General features: G+C 38.4%; 1 protein-coding gene across 3 annotated transcripts in view; it reads left to right on the top strand.

The window, feature by feature from the left end:
• The window catches only part of dlgap1b (discs, large (Drosophila) homolog-associated protein 1b), a 149,295-nt gene that overhangs the window by 93,496 nt on the left and 39,222 nt on the right, over positions 1 to 16,577 (top strand). For 2 of the 3 annotated variants that reach the window (XM_030122932.1, XM_030122934.1), the window contains exons 5-6: positions 4,234 to 4,411; positions 6,818 to 7,073. In XM_030122932.1, the coding sequence (XP_029978792.1) occupies positions 4,234 to 4,411; positions 6,818 to 7,073 (434 nt within the window). The remainder of the gene's footprint in view (positions 1 to 4,233; positions 4,412 to 6,817; positions 7,074 to 16,577) is intronic. The other variant, XM_030122933.1, reaches the window with a different exon arrangement.

The raw sequence follows: 16,577 nt of genomic DNA, 5'->3' as shown, positions 1-16,577 counted from the left end.
CATTTGAGGCTTTTCATGAAGTTGTTTGTTGTTGCATAAGGCATCAAGCTTATTAGGCTTGGTAGAAGCATTTTAGTAACACAATGAATTAGTAAAATCTAGAAAGCATGAACATGATGCACGGCTCAGTCCAACTAAGTTAGAGTTAATTAGTAAAATGACTTAAACTGTAACACTAGTTGCTTTTCTGTTGGACATCAGCACAAAACTTTACCGATATTTACTATATGTCGAAAAAACAGAAGTGCGTAATGTCGGTTTTTCCATTAAATCACAAATGCGATCATGACGAACGTAAATATGGTGTTGATTTACAGATATTCATTATTATTATATATTACCCCTCTATCTTGTACTAAATTAAAAAATGATTTGGTTTCCTGGTGTGTCCATACATACTGCAACATGTTTCTTCTTCTTCTTCGCTTGTTGTAACGTACATCAACATCTGTTTTTTTAATTCACTTGACTCTAGTTGCATAAAAAGGTCTTTCCATTGCAGTTTTATGTGATATACCATTTGCACTATGCCTGAAAAACGACCTCTTGCTAGCACAAAAACTTTTAATCGAAAAATGAGACTTTTAGCGAAATTGTCATTTTTCCATTAGGTACATTTTAATTCGCAACTTATATTTGCACAATTTGAGGGTCAATGGAAAAGCGACTACTGTCTCACAACAGTCTAATACACAGCCTCACCTGCAGCTGCGTGTACACTGTAGGCCATAAAGTAGGAATGAAATATTTTTATGTCCTCTTATGAAATGATTGTGATGATCTGATTTATTCTTGATAAAGTGTAACTGGTATTTAATCATTGTACCTGGTCAAAGGCTGATGTGTATAATCGGGAAGAAAAAGAGAAATGTGTCTGAAAACAAAAGTCGGCTATTGCAATTTTATGGGCAACAAATGATTTAGAAGGGATAACAATTTTAACAACTTAATGCATACAGAAATACTGGTTTTATACAAGTTATTTTACAGTTTCAGCCATCTTTATTATCAGTATGTTTTGTGCAGTTCATCTGGCAAATAATATCTGCTGTCTTATTTTTAACACATCATTTCATTGTTAACATCTCACTCTGATTAATTTAAATTGTCTAGTTTTTTTCTTACATGATCATAATGTTTTCTTCAATTCTGAAAAAGCAGACATGTTTAAAATATGACCAAAGTAGTGAAAACACTGCAGTCATATTTTTTTTTTTTCCCAGTGCAATGTGCCCTTCCACCATTTTTATGACAACACATGACAAATGTAATAGCCAATGAAAATATTTTACTTCACACTGCCTTGAAACAGCTGAATTGAGTCTTATGCAGCAGCGTGGAGCTGTGACTGATTAACTGTGTAATATACAGAGATGAGACGAACACCGCTGGGTGCTCTGTCATTGCTACTGGTTGCACAAACACAAGCAAACGCATACACACCCTTATGTAAGTGCAAGTGGCGCAGCTTGGGGCCTACTAATGACTTGAATTTGGCCTGGAGAACGCCATCATCATCTGATGGAACCCAGTGGAACAAACCAAACTGCAGTGCTGCATATTGAAGATAGAGGATGAGGCAGGAGCAGCTGACATCTTGTTTTCACACTGTGCTTTTGGGAGCTGGCACAACTCTATGTTACACTCCACAATGATTAAATAATCAGCTTTGTTGTTCCATATGTTTCACAGCACTTTTGGTGACCACTGTGTCCTCGACTAGTGAAAATCTGTTCCTGAGAAGTTGTGGGATTTGTTTATTCTCACCTAATGCTAACCCTCCTTCTTATTAAAATACACAGGCAACTGATAAACTATTTAAATGCTAGGGATTATTCCTGGCAGAAAAAGGTGCCCAGGAGAAAATGGCATCCTTTCTTGTGTCTGTCAGTCACTAACTGCTGAATTGTTTTTGCCACAATTTCATTTATTCTTGGAACAGATTATATCGTCTTTATTTTTAATGTCCCACTGAGAACAAGCTTGCAAAATAATAGGTTTCAGTAATCACATTCTCATGATTTATAGAATGCAGAGTGACAGAAGGAAGATGGAGAGAAAGGCACAAAGAAAAGGAGGATGCAGAAGTTGGACAGAGATGCTTTCCAAATGAGTCAGAGAAAATAAACTAAACAGAGACATTAGATGATGGAGACGATGGGGAGTAAAAATGGAGAGGAAAGAATAGATTGAGGATTCCAAGAATGCTGCAACTCAACACAGCAAAGAGCTTTAGACAGCCTCAGTCCTGACTGGCAGAAGAACATGTGTTCATTAATGTCACTTGTTCCATAGAGGGATGCCCTGGGACAGGCTGACCTCCCCTTAGGTGGGACTGATTACAGACCAGGTCTGCCAATCATGTTGGTACAGTACACTCATCATCGGCCCTGCCTATAATCAGCCCCAGAGGGAAATCAAGAGGAGATGTGGATAGAGATGAGGTGGAGGTAGATTCTTCCTTGACTTGATTTCTTTGTGCGTCACCCACAGTCACAGACTCTAAGTGACTCGTATGGATGATTCATACCAACCTCTCAGGTTCAGGAAATGCGCTGAGAATTTTTTCTTTTTGTTGAATGATTTATAGTCCCATTTTTTTATCACCAATTGTCCTGTGAGAGTAGACTGCTAAGGAAAAAATGTGAGTAAAGTTACACACGGAGATGATCAAAAAGAAATTAAGGAATTAAAAAATAGAGCAAGGCTGAAAAACATGAAAACACTTTAACTGTGATGTTAAGAAAATATTTATACAGAGCTTCAGTGATTAGAATTTGCCCCATCTATTTTGATAATCAGTTAATAATTGATGATAAAATTTTACATGCTACTTAAGTGGGAACATATTCAGGTTTTTTTTTCTTTATTGAGAATAAATATTCTGTAGTGAGGGCAGATTAAAAAGGGTAATTTAAAACACCATCATTGGCGGCCAGAAATTAAAAGTGCAACAACCCCTCTATCAGAAAAACACTCTATGTAATTAATGTTCTATCAGACACGACCTCAAACTGAGTTTATAAAAACAAGAATGAGGGAACACTGATTACGTACATGTGCTTTGAGTTCAGCCCTGAATTTCAGTAAATTGCCTGGATGTTATTGTGACCACTCAGAGATGTGTTTATAAAATCCGTGTCCTTTTTCCATCTTAGTAGCTCATCTGTCCTTTCAGTGCCCTGTTTATCTCCACCATCGCCCACCCTCTGTGCCCTCCATTTTTAAATCCAAGAATGAGTAATCTAGTTTTCTTTGGTGCGGTAATCACACTCTATTTTAAGGAGAAACTGCATAATTAAAGCAGACCCAACCTGCAGGCAACACTCTGTTGTGTGTATCTGTACAGTACAGAGTGCATTTTTTTTAATATCCACAAGTGCAAAGGCAGCGTAGTGGCCCTTTTCTCCACACATTTGATTTAAACATTGACTTTCTGTTCTGAGTTGTATTCATTTCTTCTAGTTCCTCTTTGTAAGTTGGTTTAGTAGGCCACAGTGTTCATCAAAAGGAAAGCGAGTCAGCTTTTTAGGTTTTATTTCCCCTGATTAATGAATTGTTTAGCTCGCTTCCAGCTGCTGTGTAACCTACACTCATGGTCTTTTTCACACTTACGCAAATACAAACATGCACATAGGCGTGAAGCCTGCTGAGCAATGGGATTGGAGGCAGGTGAGAGGTAATGAGACACCTATTCATCTTCCTAGAGAGAGGTTTGCGTTTGTGTGTCTGTGTGCATTTTTATTAAATGTGTTGATCCCTTTGTCTTTTTTAAGCATCCATAAACTTTGTCCGCTTTTGGTGAAAAAATAAAATAAAATTCTCCGTTTATTATACCTCACAGGCACTCACGCAGTTCCTCTTCCCTCCTCTGACATATGTATGTGAGTGCACTCACTGTTCAGTGTTCTAGAAACTGCTTACAAGGTGCTTCAAGGACACACTACATAAGCTACTGTGAGTGTTTCTCAATAGTACTGCACTTGTTGATTAGATAAAGGTGTCTCCTGAAGCAATTGTGGATTGATCCGTATCTTTGGGTTCATGCACACTGCCAAGTACTTTGCAAATGCCTCCCCTCACTGTCTTTTCATCACTTTATCTCCTGTTTCCACTGCTCTTTTTCTGTCTCCTTTGTTTCCCACTTCATACCAAGCTCTTTTTTTCCCTGTCTTTTAACTTTCTATCCTGATTTGTCCCTCCTTTTTCTTCTCTTTCCTTCTCCGGTGACAGGATCTCAACCGAGCACTCTCCTAAGCTGCAGATCCGGAGTCACAGCTATCTGCGGGCGGTGAGTGAGGTTTCCATCAATAGGAGTCTGGACAGCTTGGACCCGGCAGGGCTGCTGGCCTCGCCTAAATTCCGCTCGCGAAACGAGAGCTACATGAGAGCCATGAGCACCATAAGCCAGGTTAGTGGCACCCTGGGGAGTGTGCCTTTTTGCTGGTGGCCACTGCAGCTCCTGTATCTCCACCATTATGTTCAATAAGGTTGTGCAAAGGGGAGGAAGCCCCACTCATTCCCATGTAAAACCAGAATGAACAATCAGGTCACCATACGGCAAAGTGCGAACAGTAAGAAAACCCCTGTTTCCCAATTAGTGTATACGTCTGCGTGCCATTTTCTGCAGCTCAGATGATTACAGCCGTATTCAGATTGCCTAATTAAACAGGAGGGCATGCAGAACCCCCCCCGTTCCCTCCCTTTCCCTAATATACTCCTTCTGCCTCGGTACATTTTGTGAAGCGAAATGACAGGCTAAAAATGTCCTCTTCAATTTGGCATCTGCTATGAAAAAATGATGAACAACGAGAAATAACAAGCAGAGTTTTATTTTTAAAAAATAGATTGGTTTTATGTAATTACAAGAATTTGTTAGATATTGAACGTATTGTGGAATTTTTGTCAGAACACAGTGGAAACATTTGGTAGGAAGAGGTCGTGTCATGGCTGGATATGAGCATGGCTTCATATTCCACATTATTTGGGGTGACAGGGTAGCTTAGCATACCCTCCTGCCTGGGGAAATGGGGATATCTATTCCGCTGAAAAGCCCAGGGGCAATACTTTGCCACGGCAGCTGAATGATGGACCTCTGAGACTTTGCCTGAAGTCCTGACTTGCAGCGGGCCCAGAGGAGGATGACAAACCGGACTTACTATCTCTGAAAATGCCACTCAATAAAGAGGTACTGCTAGGCTTGCTATCACACTCACTCACTTCAGATTCTGTGGACATGTGTGCACATATGATGCTCAGAAAACCAAAAATAAGAGTTTAAGATTGGATTGAACTGAGGTCTAAACCTTTCTGATTCCAAGCTCTACAGTATATACATACTTAGCCTTGTTTTGACTGTACTCTCCTAATCACTTCACTGACAAACACCCACTTCAGACATCCCATTCCTAACACTCCGCTCCCTGTGCAGTTCCAGACTGTTCAAAGTAAGTAGAATTTAATGTAAAACCATTGGTGGAAAGTACTAAGAGTAATATCAATTTCAGTAAGTATTTCCATTTTTTGCCACTTTTATTACTAGCTATACTTCTCATGCTGTACATCTCAGACAGAAGCAAATATTATCCTTTTTACTCCTACACACTTGTTTGGCAGCTGTAGTTACTTCTCAGATCATCTTTTTGCATCTCCTTCCAATCTAGTGAAAACTATGTACCTCAGTATATCTGTTACAAACTGAAGGATTAAGCCTCCATTTATGGGTTAGGTTTAAAATGCTACTACTACTCCTTCTTAAGCCAAATAAACACTTAAAAAAAAGGCTTGTGGAAAATGCATTTCCATAAAGCTGAAAAACAGCTGTTTCTCTGACTTTTTACAGATTTATGATCCTTACAGGACAGCAACGCTACTAATGTAGTGATCTTAGAAAATATGATGCATCACTTTGGAATAAACCAGCCAACAAACAATTAATTCCAGCTCCACTTTAAACATCTACAGCAGTAAAATGAATCCAAAAACACCATATATTTTAGCAAAACACTGAAAGAGACCATTTTACTGCACAAATACTGATTTTACTTTTCATACTTTCAGTACATTTTGCTGATAATAATTTCTTTCCACCGCTGAGCAAAACTTAAGTGGTTTTCAACCTTTAAATTAGCATTCGATTTGCAAAGTAAACTGTACAAGGAGCACTTTAAGGAATGGAATGGAGCCCCAAATGATCCACCCTTACACATCCTAATCTGTGATTCTGTGATTCAACCACTTTTCACCAATCTGTAGCTGGAGTTTCTAAACGCTCTTCTATACTGACCCTGGCTTGAAACACTTTCAGTCCCCCTTAAAACCCCCAAGAGCACCAGCTGATGATTTAGTTGTAGATTTGTCACAGTCACAGTTTAGTAAAGTCCGGTAGTTCTTACGTTAACGCATCCTAATTTGCTCCTGTAACAAAAACACTTGTTCTGCTTCAGTCTGTTGTATAGCCCTTTGAAGTTTTTTGTCCTACAGTGATCCCTCCCCTTCTGCACTCCCTCAGTGTGCTTTTTATTTTTTTACAAGTATGTAAATTCCTGCTGTTTAGATGGCTTAATTCCTGTATACGGTTTAAAGCACCACATGGTGTAACACAGAAGCTTGCAGCGCTAAGAGATACTTCCTGTGCTTTCGCTTTAGTAATTTATTGCCCATTCCCCTTTGTCTTGTACTGTGCTGGTGTGTGACTTTGCATTTTTATTTGTCATTTTTATTTCCCCCTGTGTATGGGCGTGTGCTCCCAATGTGTTTGTTCATCTGCATGTTTGTGTGCACATACTGTATGTCCGCCCGTGTCCCGTCTCTCCAGGTAAGCGAGGTGGAGGTGAACGGGCAGATCGAGGCCGTGTGTGAGTCAGTGTTCAGTGAGATGGAGTCGCAGGCGGTGGATGCCCTGGACCTGCCCATGCCCGGCTGCTTCCGCATGCGGAGCCACAGCTACGTGCGTGCCATAGAGAAAGGTTGCTCGCAGGAGGAGGGGGAAGGAGGCGTCATGGTGGCCAACAGGAGGGCCAACTCTCCTCCACGCACCACTACCACCGTTAGAACCATCCAGAGCAGCACAGGTGGGTGGCAGCAAGCGCTTAACACACACAGACTCATGTGCTCATGAACATGTGTGTACATACATAATCCATAGCGCATTATAAATTGATATGTGTGCATAGAAAATATGTATAATAGATGTGCTGTGTTTAAGTTATGCAGCATGTGTATACTGTCAACTGAGAATGTTAAATAAGTAAGAGCTGCAGTTACTGTGGAGGAAAATGCATACTTTTGAGACAACTGGACAGTGGATTAAATCAAAGTCTTTCTTTTTAATTGAAAACCAGTTTTCTGATAGAGGATGTTGCCTTGGCTAGCTGACCAGGGAGCAGTTTCACTTTGCAAAACGCAGACCCAAACTCTGCATTATTATCCATCTGACCCAGTTTTCCTCTCCGATACAATATGATGAATGCAGAACTGTTTTTCCCACATAAGAGCTTATTCAAGCTGTAAAGCTCAGTGGCTGCTGGGTCTTATTTTAGCCCTCTTGTGTGCCTCATGGTCTGGAGCATTTGGCTTTCCAGCATTACTGCATGCAGTATTGATGCTGAGTGGTGCTGGCATCCAGCACTGGGTGCTTCTATGTTTCCCACCGCAAATCCAAACGTCATTCCCTTACATTGTGCACACTGAGTCACCGGCTGACGCACACTGCTTTTCTCCTACATTCTTCTTTAATTATGCCAATTAAAAGACAGCATCTCCCCGCTCTATCCAGCAAGGTTACAGTCAGCTAATTAAATACATTTTTACTGCAAATTGGAAGAATGGCACAAGCAGTTCAATCAGTTAAAGTTCTTACTATTGACTCTGCACAAACATCTGTTTAATGCTGCTTAAAATTGCCTTTAATTGACTTCCTCTTACACAATGATTTCATCTCCAGTTAATAAAATCAAAATATGATATCAAATTGCACTGCAGTCCTTAACTCATTATATTGCACATCGACTGTTCCAGTTAACAGCACAATTAAAGGCAATAGAGAATTCAGCTGATCATTCTTCTGTGTGGTGGTAGTTATTGATCCATAAAAAGAGACAGATAAGATCAAGAGAGTGACGGTCGGCGCTTCCTTCCCTAGGGAAGGAAGAGATAATGAAGACCATCTATCAGGTGAAGTGTTGTTGAGAGTAAACTCTAGTTTTCAAGCTCAATCACTGCTGTGTAGTGCTGCTTTCCCTTTGCCTCTCCCTTCTGTCTAATGTCTCTTCCCTGCAGTTACAACTGTCTGATCTGTAATCATTTACCGATAATTTAAAGACAATAATTCCAGCCTTTGTCAGGTGGAAAGTGAGCAGAGGTTGGTGCCTGTGTGCATTATGAAGCACACACATGTAGCAGGAGCTACACAGCGGTTGGCAATTTAATGAACATTCATTTTTGGTGCCTGACTCTGTCACATGATGAATGGACAGTGTGGAAGAGCACAGAGGAGAATATTAGTCTGCTGGGTGGTCACTGATCATACTGTACAACATCATACTGCTGCTTCCAATTGAGGCCAATCCTGTGACTGCATGACTGTTGGCTTCTTCTGACCCTTGACCTTTGTTTTCTCCCTATCTTATTGCATCTTTGAATCAACTGACGTTCAAATGAATGAGACAGTTAGAGTGGGAGCCAGTGATGTATTATGAGGCGATGTGGAGAGCAGTTCACTGTGGTTAGACGCAAAGGTAGGGGATTGCTTCAGATTACTGTCATAGTTGTACAACTGCACAATTCATCACCTCCTTAGATCTTCACCACTGAGTCGTCAGTCACTGTAATTAATTAGCTACCTCTCCTTTTCCTCCTCCTGGGGGAAGATGGTGATTGAAGAGGAAAGGAAGGGAGAGAGATTGGAAGGAGGATGGGATGAGAAAGATCTCGGCCCATCTTACTCTCCACCTTTTAACAAATGCACTAATGCACAAATCACACCAGGGAATTACTATAATTACCAGTTTTTGACTCCTACTCTAATGATCCCACAGCGTTATAGACACAGGGGCTCTCAGGTGGTCTCTGACCCCTTAATTAAAACACACAGAAAATCCAACATTTTCAAGGGGTTCAAAGAATAAGCTGATAATATTCTCTGTATCTATTTAGGGATAAAAAAAAAAAAAAAAAAGAACGGCTAATGGGCAGCTAATGTAAAGCACGTATGCTCCTAGCACGGATATAACTCGACGCTTCTCTAGCAAAGGTATGTGTAGAATAAATGATGTCAAATTAATACCTTTAACCTCTATGGGGATGGTGCTCCTGTGCATATTTGAAAAACCTTAGCATTTAAGATCCAATATGCGTAAAGTATTTGCAGAAAAAAAAAAAAATCTTAAACGAACTGACATTATCTTGCTAAAATCACACTCTGTTTGTAAATTATGTTAGGGAATTTAAATTCTGGTGTGGTATTAGCTCCTACTTTTTCCATATTGGGTTTCATCAATATTAACTCTTTGAGTTTACTGAAGGATCTTACGTATAGTATTTGACTGCTAAATGTTGCAGGAGTGCTTCAATAATGGATTGAGGGTTATGCTGATCATGTGTATATGTCCAATCCTTATGTGACCAAGTACAGCTGCAATCATGTAGTCCTTTTCAAACATTTATTTATAGATTGCACTGTTCTTTAATATTATATAACTCTTCCACATTCATTCATCACTCCTTCCAACATTTTACAAATTCAGAAAAATCTTTCATTTTAGTCATTGTAACAGACTGTTTGGTTCAGTCAGTCTTTGTGCTTCCATATTGTTACTTGCTGTTATCGTATTAGGATGAAATGACATAATATGAATATATGTCACCTTAAGTTATGTAAGGGAGAGGAGAGGAGAGGAGAGGAGAGGAGAGGAGAGGAGAGGAGAGGAGAGGAGAGGAGAGGAGAGGAGAGGAGAGGAGAGGAGAGGAGAGGAGAGGAGAGGAGAGCTATTTTAAGACACATCAGATGGTTTTGTTTTGTTAATGTTCACTCATGACAATATGTTTATTTATTTTTTGTAAGTGGGAACACATTTCAGAAACAGCATAGCTGGTATCTCTTGTCAGTCATGACAAGTAAACAGACAATTTTACTGAAAGCTTGCAAGGCGTTCCACATCATCTAATTACCCTGTCTCTGCACATGAAATGAATATATGCTGCGGAGCTGCTGTAACATCACTGGACCCTGGCCCTTGTGCTCTGCTCTCTGCTCAAATACAGCACAGTTGGAGAACTGCTGATCCACACAGCTAGCTCTTATGTACAGTGTACAGTAAGCATTATATAACCTATTCATTATAGACGTTTGGGGCTCAATCTCATATACAGAAAGTACTCACAAATAAAGGTTTAGTCATTTCCTGCCAAGTAAACAGTAGGGGCTTATGCAGTTTTATTTATTTCTGTTGTCCCACTATACAGGAGAAGCATGCAAGCAGACACACACACACACACACACACACACACACACCTACACAAACACATACACATGCACATTTTCATACATTTCACAGGAAATCAGCTGGAAGCCCAAACTTGAGAAGTGAAGACGTTGTTGTGGTGAATATTGCATGATACTTCAGAAGGATGGTTCAGGCACCGGTTCTAGAAAAACAGCCCGCGCTTATGGTTTGTGCTCCCACTTGTCCCCGCGGCAAACCGCCAAAATATCACAAACACATGCACAAACACACACACGAGTACACACACAACGCACACACACACACAAACAGGAGACCTATCAGCTTCCGTTAAAACTCCTCTCCAGTTTGCCCACTGAGCTGCTCCAGCCCATTATTATTGATGATCTTTTTAATCCTGAGGAAGGAGACTGAAGTAAGGGGCTGTACTTTGATCTCTTCTCTTTGAACGTCAAGTGGCTGTGGCTGCTGTTACTCGGCTGTCTCTCTGCCCACTCCAGCCGACACACACGCAGTAACCTGCACAATCATGCACATACGCTTTTTTTTATTGCCTCGGACAGACATGTTAGACCAGACATCAGCTCCTTTGGATCGGTTTAACAAAATCTAGAGCAGATCCTCTTTCTAAAGCTTGGGAAAATCCATAGCAATCGGTTAATGTGAGGATTTTGTAGCCTCTAAGCCCTGGCTCCTCCACCCCTCATCGTCTCCAGTTAACATATTCATCACCTCTTCGCTCTGTTTTCCCTTTCCCTGTCTTCCCTTTCCCTTCGCCTCTAACACACGACAGCTGGGTCGGCTTTGCCTTTTTCACGGCGGCAGATACGTGTGCGCGTAAATCAACCTGTTGTTTCACTAAGAAGTAGAATTGACCTTCAATTAGAAAGAGTGCACAGCGATCTTAAGTCTGGGAAATGTGCCATCGTTTCTGTTTCCCTTCCTCTCACCCTTGGTTTCCCTGGCTCACTGACCTGCTGTCAATTATCCAACCTCATTTTCCCAGCATCTATTTTTCAGAGGTGCTGAGGGATTGGTTGAAAGAGTTGCTTTCCTCCCCTACCTCCTGTAATCGGCTGCAGAACAATGTTTAATTTAATGGCTGTGAATTTCCCATCGCCCTGAACAGAGGCCTTTCGTTTGGTAAAGCGTTCCTTAAGTGAACGCTTGCTTGTGCATCGTATTCCTGATCGACTTGTCAACACTCAGAGGACTACAACCTCTCTTTAGCTACAGAATGTTCCATGATGTTCACAGTTGCGTTGTCAAGAGTAGGTCATGTACAGTGGGATTTTTTTTTTTTTTACAGCTGATTTTTAAGGCAGAATACAGTGCAGATGGATATGAAGAGTAAGACTGTATTTGAGAGTAAAAACACTACAAAGCTTTATTAAGATGAAAATTGTTACAATCATTAAGCTGGTAGGTTTGTCACTATGAAAGACTACTGTCACATAGCATAATCCATAAAAAATATAAAATAAAATCCATAAAAATATTGATTATAGCCACTCTAACCCTTTCATGCATAGTGGTCACTACAGTGGACAGTTATCCTCCAGCTGTTCTCTTATATATTCATGGATTTTAGTGTTTTAGTTTCATATCAGCCAACACAGTGGACGCTTATGCACCATCCCATACACTGCAATTCATACCATTACTGTAACTGTGCTGTTCTTGATAGCAGTAACATGTTTGAGTGTAAATCAATTGTTTGTTATTATTAATAGACTGTAATTAACCATTTTTCTTAAACAAAAAGTTGTTTTTTTTTTGTTTTTTTTTTTTGCATATTATCTCCATAAAGTGAGTAATAACTAGTATTGGAGTACGTTAAAATGTGACAAAACACCAGATTAGCAGCATTAAAAAAATTTATTTCATAGTTTTCACACAGTGTGTCAGTAAATACAGGGTGGGGAAGCAAAATTTACAATATTTTGAGGCAGGGATTGAAAGACAGTGTATGACCAATTAGTTTATTGAAAGTCATGAGAATTTATTTGCCACAAGAAAATGTACATAATAGAAAATGTTTTTATTCTATGTGTCCTCCTTCTTTCTCAATAACTGCCTTCACAAGCTTCCTGAAACTTGCGCAAGTGTTCCTCAAATATTCGGGTGACAACTTCTCCCATTCTTCTTTAATAGTATCTTCCAGACTTTCTCGTAATAGTTTTGCTCAGTCATTCTCTTTTTTCCGTTATAAACAGTCTTTATGGACACTCCAACTATTTTTGAACTCTCCTTTGGTGTGACGAGTGCATTCAGCAAATCACACACTCTTTGACGTTTGCTTTCCTGATTACTCATATGGGCAAAAGTTTCTGAAAAGGTATGGATAATAGTGTTAGGTATGATTATGACATCAATATATGTTTGGTTTCAAAACAATTGACGTAGTGTCGGCTGAGAAAAAACAACTAAATGTTCATTGTAAATTTTGCTTCCCCACCCTGTAAGTTTCTTCGCTTCAAAAATTAAATGTATGGTGTCCAGTTGAGTGGATATTTTTGCAACTCCATGAAAAATAAGTTCAATCACATTGTTTTTTTTCATGCCTAAAGAGGAATAAAAACACTCAGGAAAAATATCTTGATTAGGGTCAAAACACGGTATTCAAAATCTCTCTGACGGGACATTTTAGAGACAATTTGACCCACATTTTTACTTTTTAATTCATTTTTGCTTTAGTTGGACCATAAGGGATTATCCAAAACAAGGAGCTACTTTATATTGAAATAAATGTTGGAATGGCAATCAATTCAAGTTCGCTCTCTGATGGGACATTACTGTGTTTTGACCCATTAAGGTTCTCATAATTCATGCATGAAAGGGTTAAAGAGAGTATATGTTGTATCCAAATATTAAAAAATGGCCTATATTATCATTAGTGTTAAGAAAAATTAGCTTTGAACTTACACAAAGATGCCACTGTGTTAGATTATAGAGACGTGCACTGATTCTATTCATATCAATGGTCTGATGGATTTATATCCTCCTGAGACCCAGCAATGCATTTTTGTCCTCTGTAGGGGACAAAAGTTTGACAGTTTTACTTAAAAAATGCTGTCCATCACAAAGAACATTCCGTTAAAAAATAAATAAATAAAACATAATTTTATTTTTTTTTTAATGTATTTGAAAAAACTGTTGCGTTATGCAGTTTCCAATCAAGACAATTGTTTAATGTAAAAAAGCTAAAATTTTCACTTTCCTGGGTCTCAGGAGGACATAACTCCATAGAGATCTTTATTGCAGCGATTGACAACAACAACCATAAAGAAAATGAATGTGATTTGTGGTTTTACTGTGGCTATTTTCTGTCTAAAACAGAGCTAAGCTAACAGAGCTAAAGGTAAACCAGGGGTGTCAAACTCATTTTAGTTCGGGGGCCACATTTAGCCCAATATGATAATATATGAATAATGTCAACTCCAAACTTTTCTCTATGTTTTAGAATGAAAAAAGTAAAATTACATAATGAAAATGTTTATATCTACAAATTATCCTTTAAAGAAATGTGAACAAAATGAACAACTATGAACAAACAGAAATTTATTATGACAAAATAATTGCAATTTTAACAAATTTATTAGTACATTACAACTTACAGATCACAGTGGATCTACAAATACACAAATATCTAGTAACAGGCACAATATTTGTAAAATTTCAGGTTGTTTATATTTGTATAGGTTCTTCACATTTTTTATGAAACGATAGTTTATAAATATAAACATTTTCATGTAATTTTACTTTTTTTTTTTACACTAAAACAAACAAACACTTGGAGTTGTCAGTATTTATAGGTTGTTATGATATTACTATTAGCATTAGCATTAGTATTATGATATTATTAGTATTTTACTGGTCCATCCCACTTGAGATTAAATTGGGCTTAATGTGGCCCCTGAAATAAAATGATTGGTAATATCTTCTAATTTTTGTATTTCACAAATTCATCCCATGAGCTAGATTGGACCTGTTGGGGGGCAGGTTTTGGCCCCCATGGTATGTTTAACACCCCTGATGTATCAGCTGACACAACACATGAAGTTTATAAGACAGAATGTTATTCTGACTGACTGACCAAGAGTGTTTAGGGGAATATCAGTACTACATATAACCACTTTAAATATAATGTTTTATGACATGCACGAAGAACATTGGAGTCATCATAAGGCTGTAGGTGTGTACTGGGTGTATTTCTGAACAAATCAGGCTGGGGAGATTTTTCAGAATTTAATTAAAATAAATCACGCCACAGTGTGTCTATATTTGAAGCATATTAATGTTATGTCTGGCAGATGTTAAAGTACCGATGAAAACTTAAAATAATGTTCAAATTCAGAGAAATATATCCTTTTATTGACACATTACCAATGTTATATCATTGTTAATATTACTGAAGTGAAACTGACTATACGTTACTCAACAGAATTTGAAAAAAAGACTAAATATAATTTCTGTCTGACTCAAGTCGGTAGTTACGGTCAAAACATCAATTCCCATGATCCAATGCTACTGACAATGTGAAAGTGCTGTTATGTGGTTGTTCTGATTAGAGATCCCATATTTTTATCATCTTTCCCAGACACAGATTGTCATGATGTCATAATGATTATCATGCAGCCCAGACAAAGTGTCTCCTCTATCGCCACATGTACGCATGCACAGGCAGTTTAAGTCCATTTCTAATATTACTGTGGTTTTCTCAGTCTTTTCTGAAGTTGCAGTGATTTACATTTTACCTTTTAAAATATTTGTATTTTCTATCATCTATCCTAGAAGTCACAACAAGAGGGGAATCAATTCTGTACTGATCAGGGATAAAAGCAATTCAGCTGAAGCAGGGATGTTTAGACCATAATAGTTTTTTTCTTCATCTACTTTTGATGATTTCCATGCAACAGCTATTTGGCTAAAAATGTGTATGTTGTTAATTGGAATTTTACAAACAACCCTAATTACCTTCTTTCATCTGGAACACAACTGTAACATGAGATTCAGTGTGTGAGATGCATGCTTTAGTGCAGGGGTTCTCAAAGTGGGGTACGCATACCCCCAGGGGTACTTGGAAGAAGCCCAGGGGGTACTTAATACATTAAATAAGTCATCATGTACAGAATACAAAATAAATAATGAGAATTAATGCTGAAATATAAAACACAATAAATACAGGGTGTCCCATAAGTCTCCATACATAGGAAAAATAAACGTTTCTTGACATAAACCATTTTTATTTATATAATATGCTCTATATGACTGCCATTTTGTCGGGAACAAATTGATCCAAAACACTTTCTGTTTTTTTTAACTTGACAATAAGTTTTGCCACAGTGTCGTGTGTGATACTCGTCCCATGTTTTCTGTTAAATGTGCTTGCAACCATACGACTGCTTGCTGAACCGGCCATCAGGATGATTTCAATTCGTTGCTCTTTATTCAAATGCATTCTTTGGGTTATCTGAAATATAAAGAAATACATGTTAGAACCATATATGTATGGAATGTATTATGTCTCCTATGTATGGAGACTTATGGGACACCCTGTACATTCATATAACAGTTTTATTGTCATTCATCTTGTTTAAGCTTTGGTAACACTTTAAGAACATTTCTATTTTATATTATTCAAAATTAGTTTATCTGAGTAGCTTAGTAATTATTTTTTGTTGATGAAAGGTTCATTTATTAATTAATGACCAATTTATTTATTTTTCTTATCAATGAAAGAGGGCACTTTCCAGTTTATATCTTGCACACAAAATTTGCTTTAAAAATTTGCTATTTTTTTTATATATTTTATATGTTGTTTGTTTACAAAGTTCTGAAGATATAAACAGACACCTTTAGCACAGGAACAAATTTTGCCTAATTTTTTTCAATCAACAATGCTGAAAGCAAGACTTGGGGGTACTTGGCTAAAAAAAAAAAAAAAAAGAATATTTCAGGGGGTACTCCACTGTAAAAAGTTTGAGAACCACTGCTTTGTGTACTAGGATGACATGTAACAGCATTGTGTGCACAGTTCCATGTACAGTAAAGCATTAAAGCCTGTACAACACTGCCCCCAGGGGCTCAGTGTAGAACAACACGCCACCTCTG

The sequence above is a fragment of the Sphaeramia orbicularis genome, chromosome 20 (assembly GCF_902148855.1).
Source record: "Sphaeramia orbicularis chromosome 20, fSphaOr1.1, whole genome shotgun sequence".
Taxonomy (NCBI): Eukaryota; Metazoa; Chordata; class Actinopteri; order Kurtiformes; family Apogonidae; genus Sphaeramia; species Sphaeramia orbicularis.
Note: the sequence above shows the minus strand (reverse complement) of the source record. Positions and strands in the feature narration are given on the sequence as shown.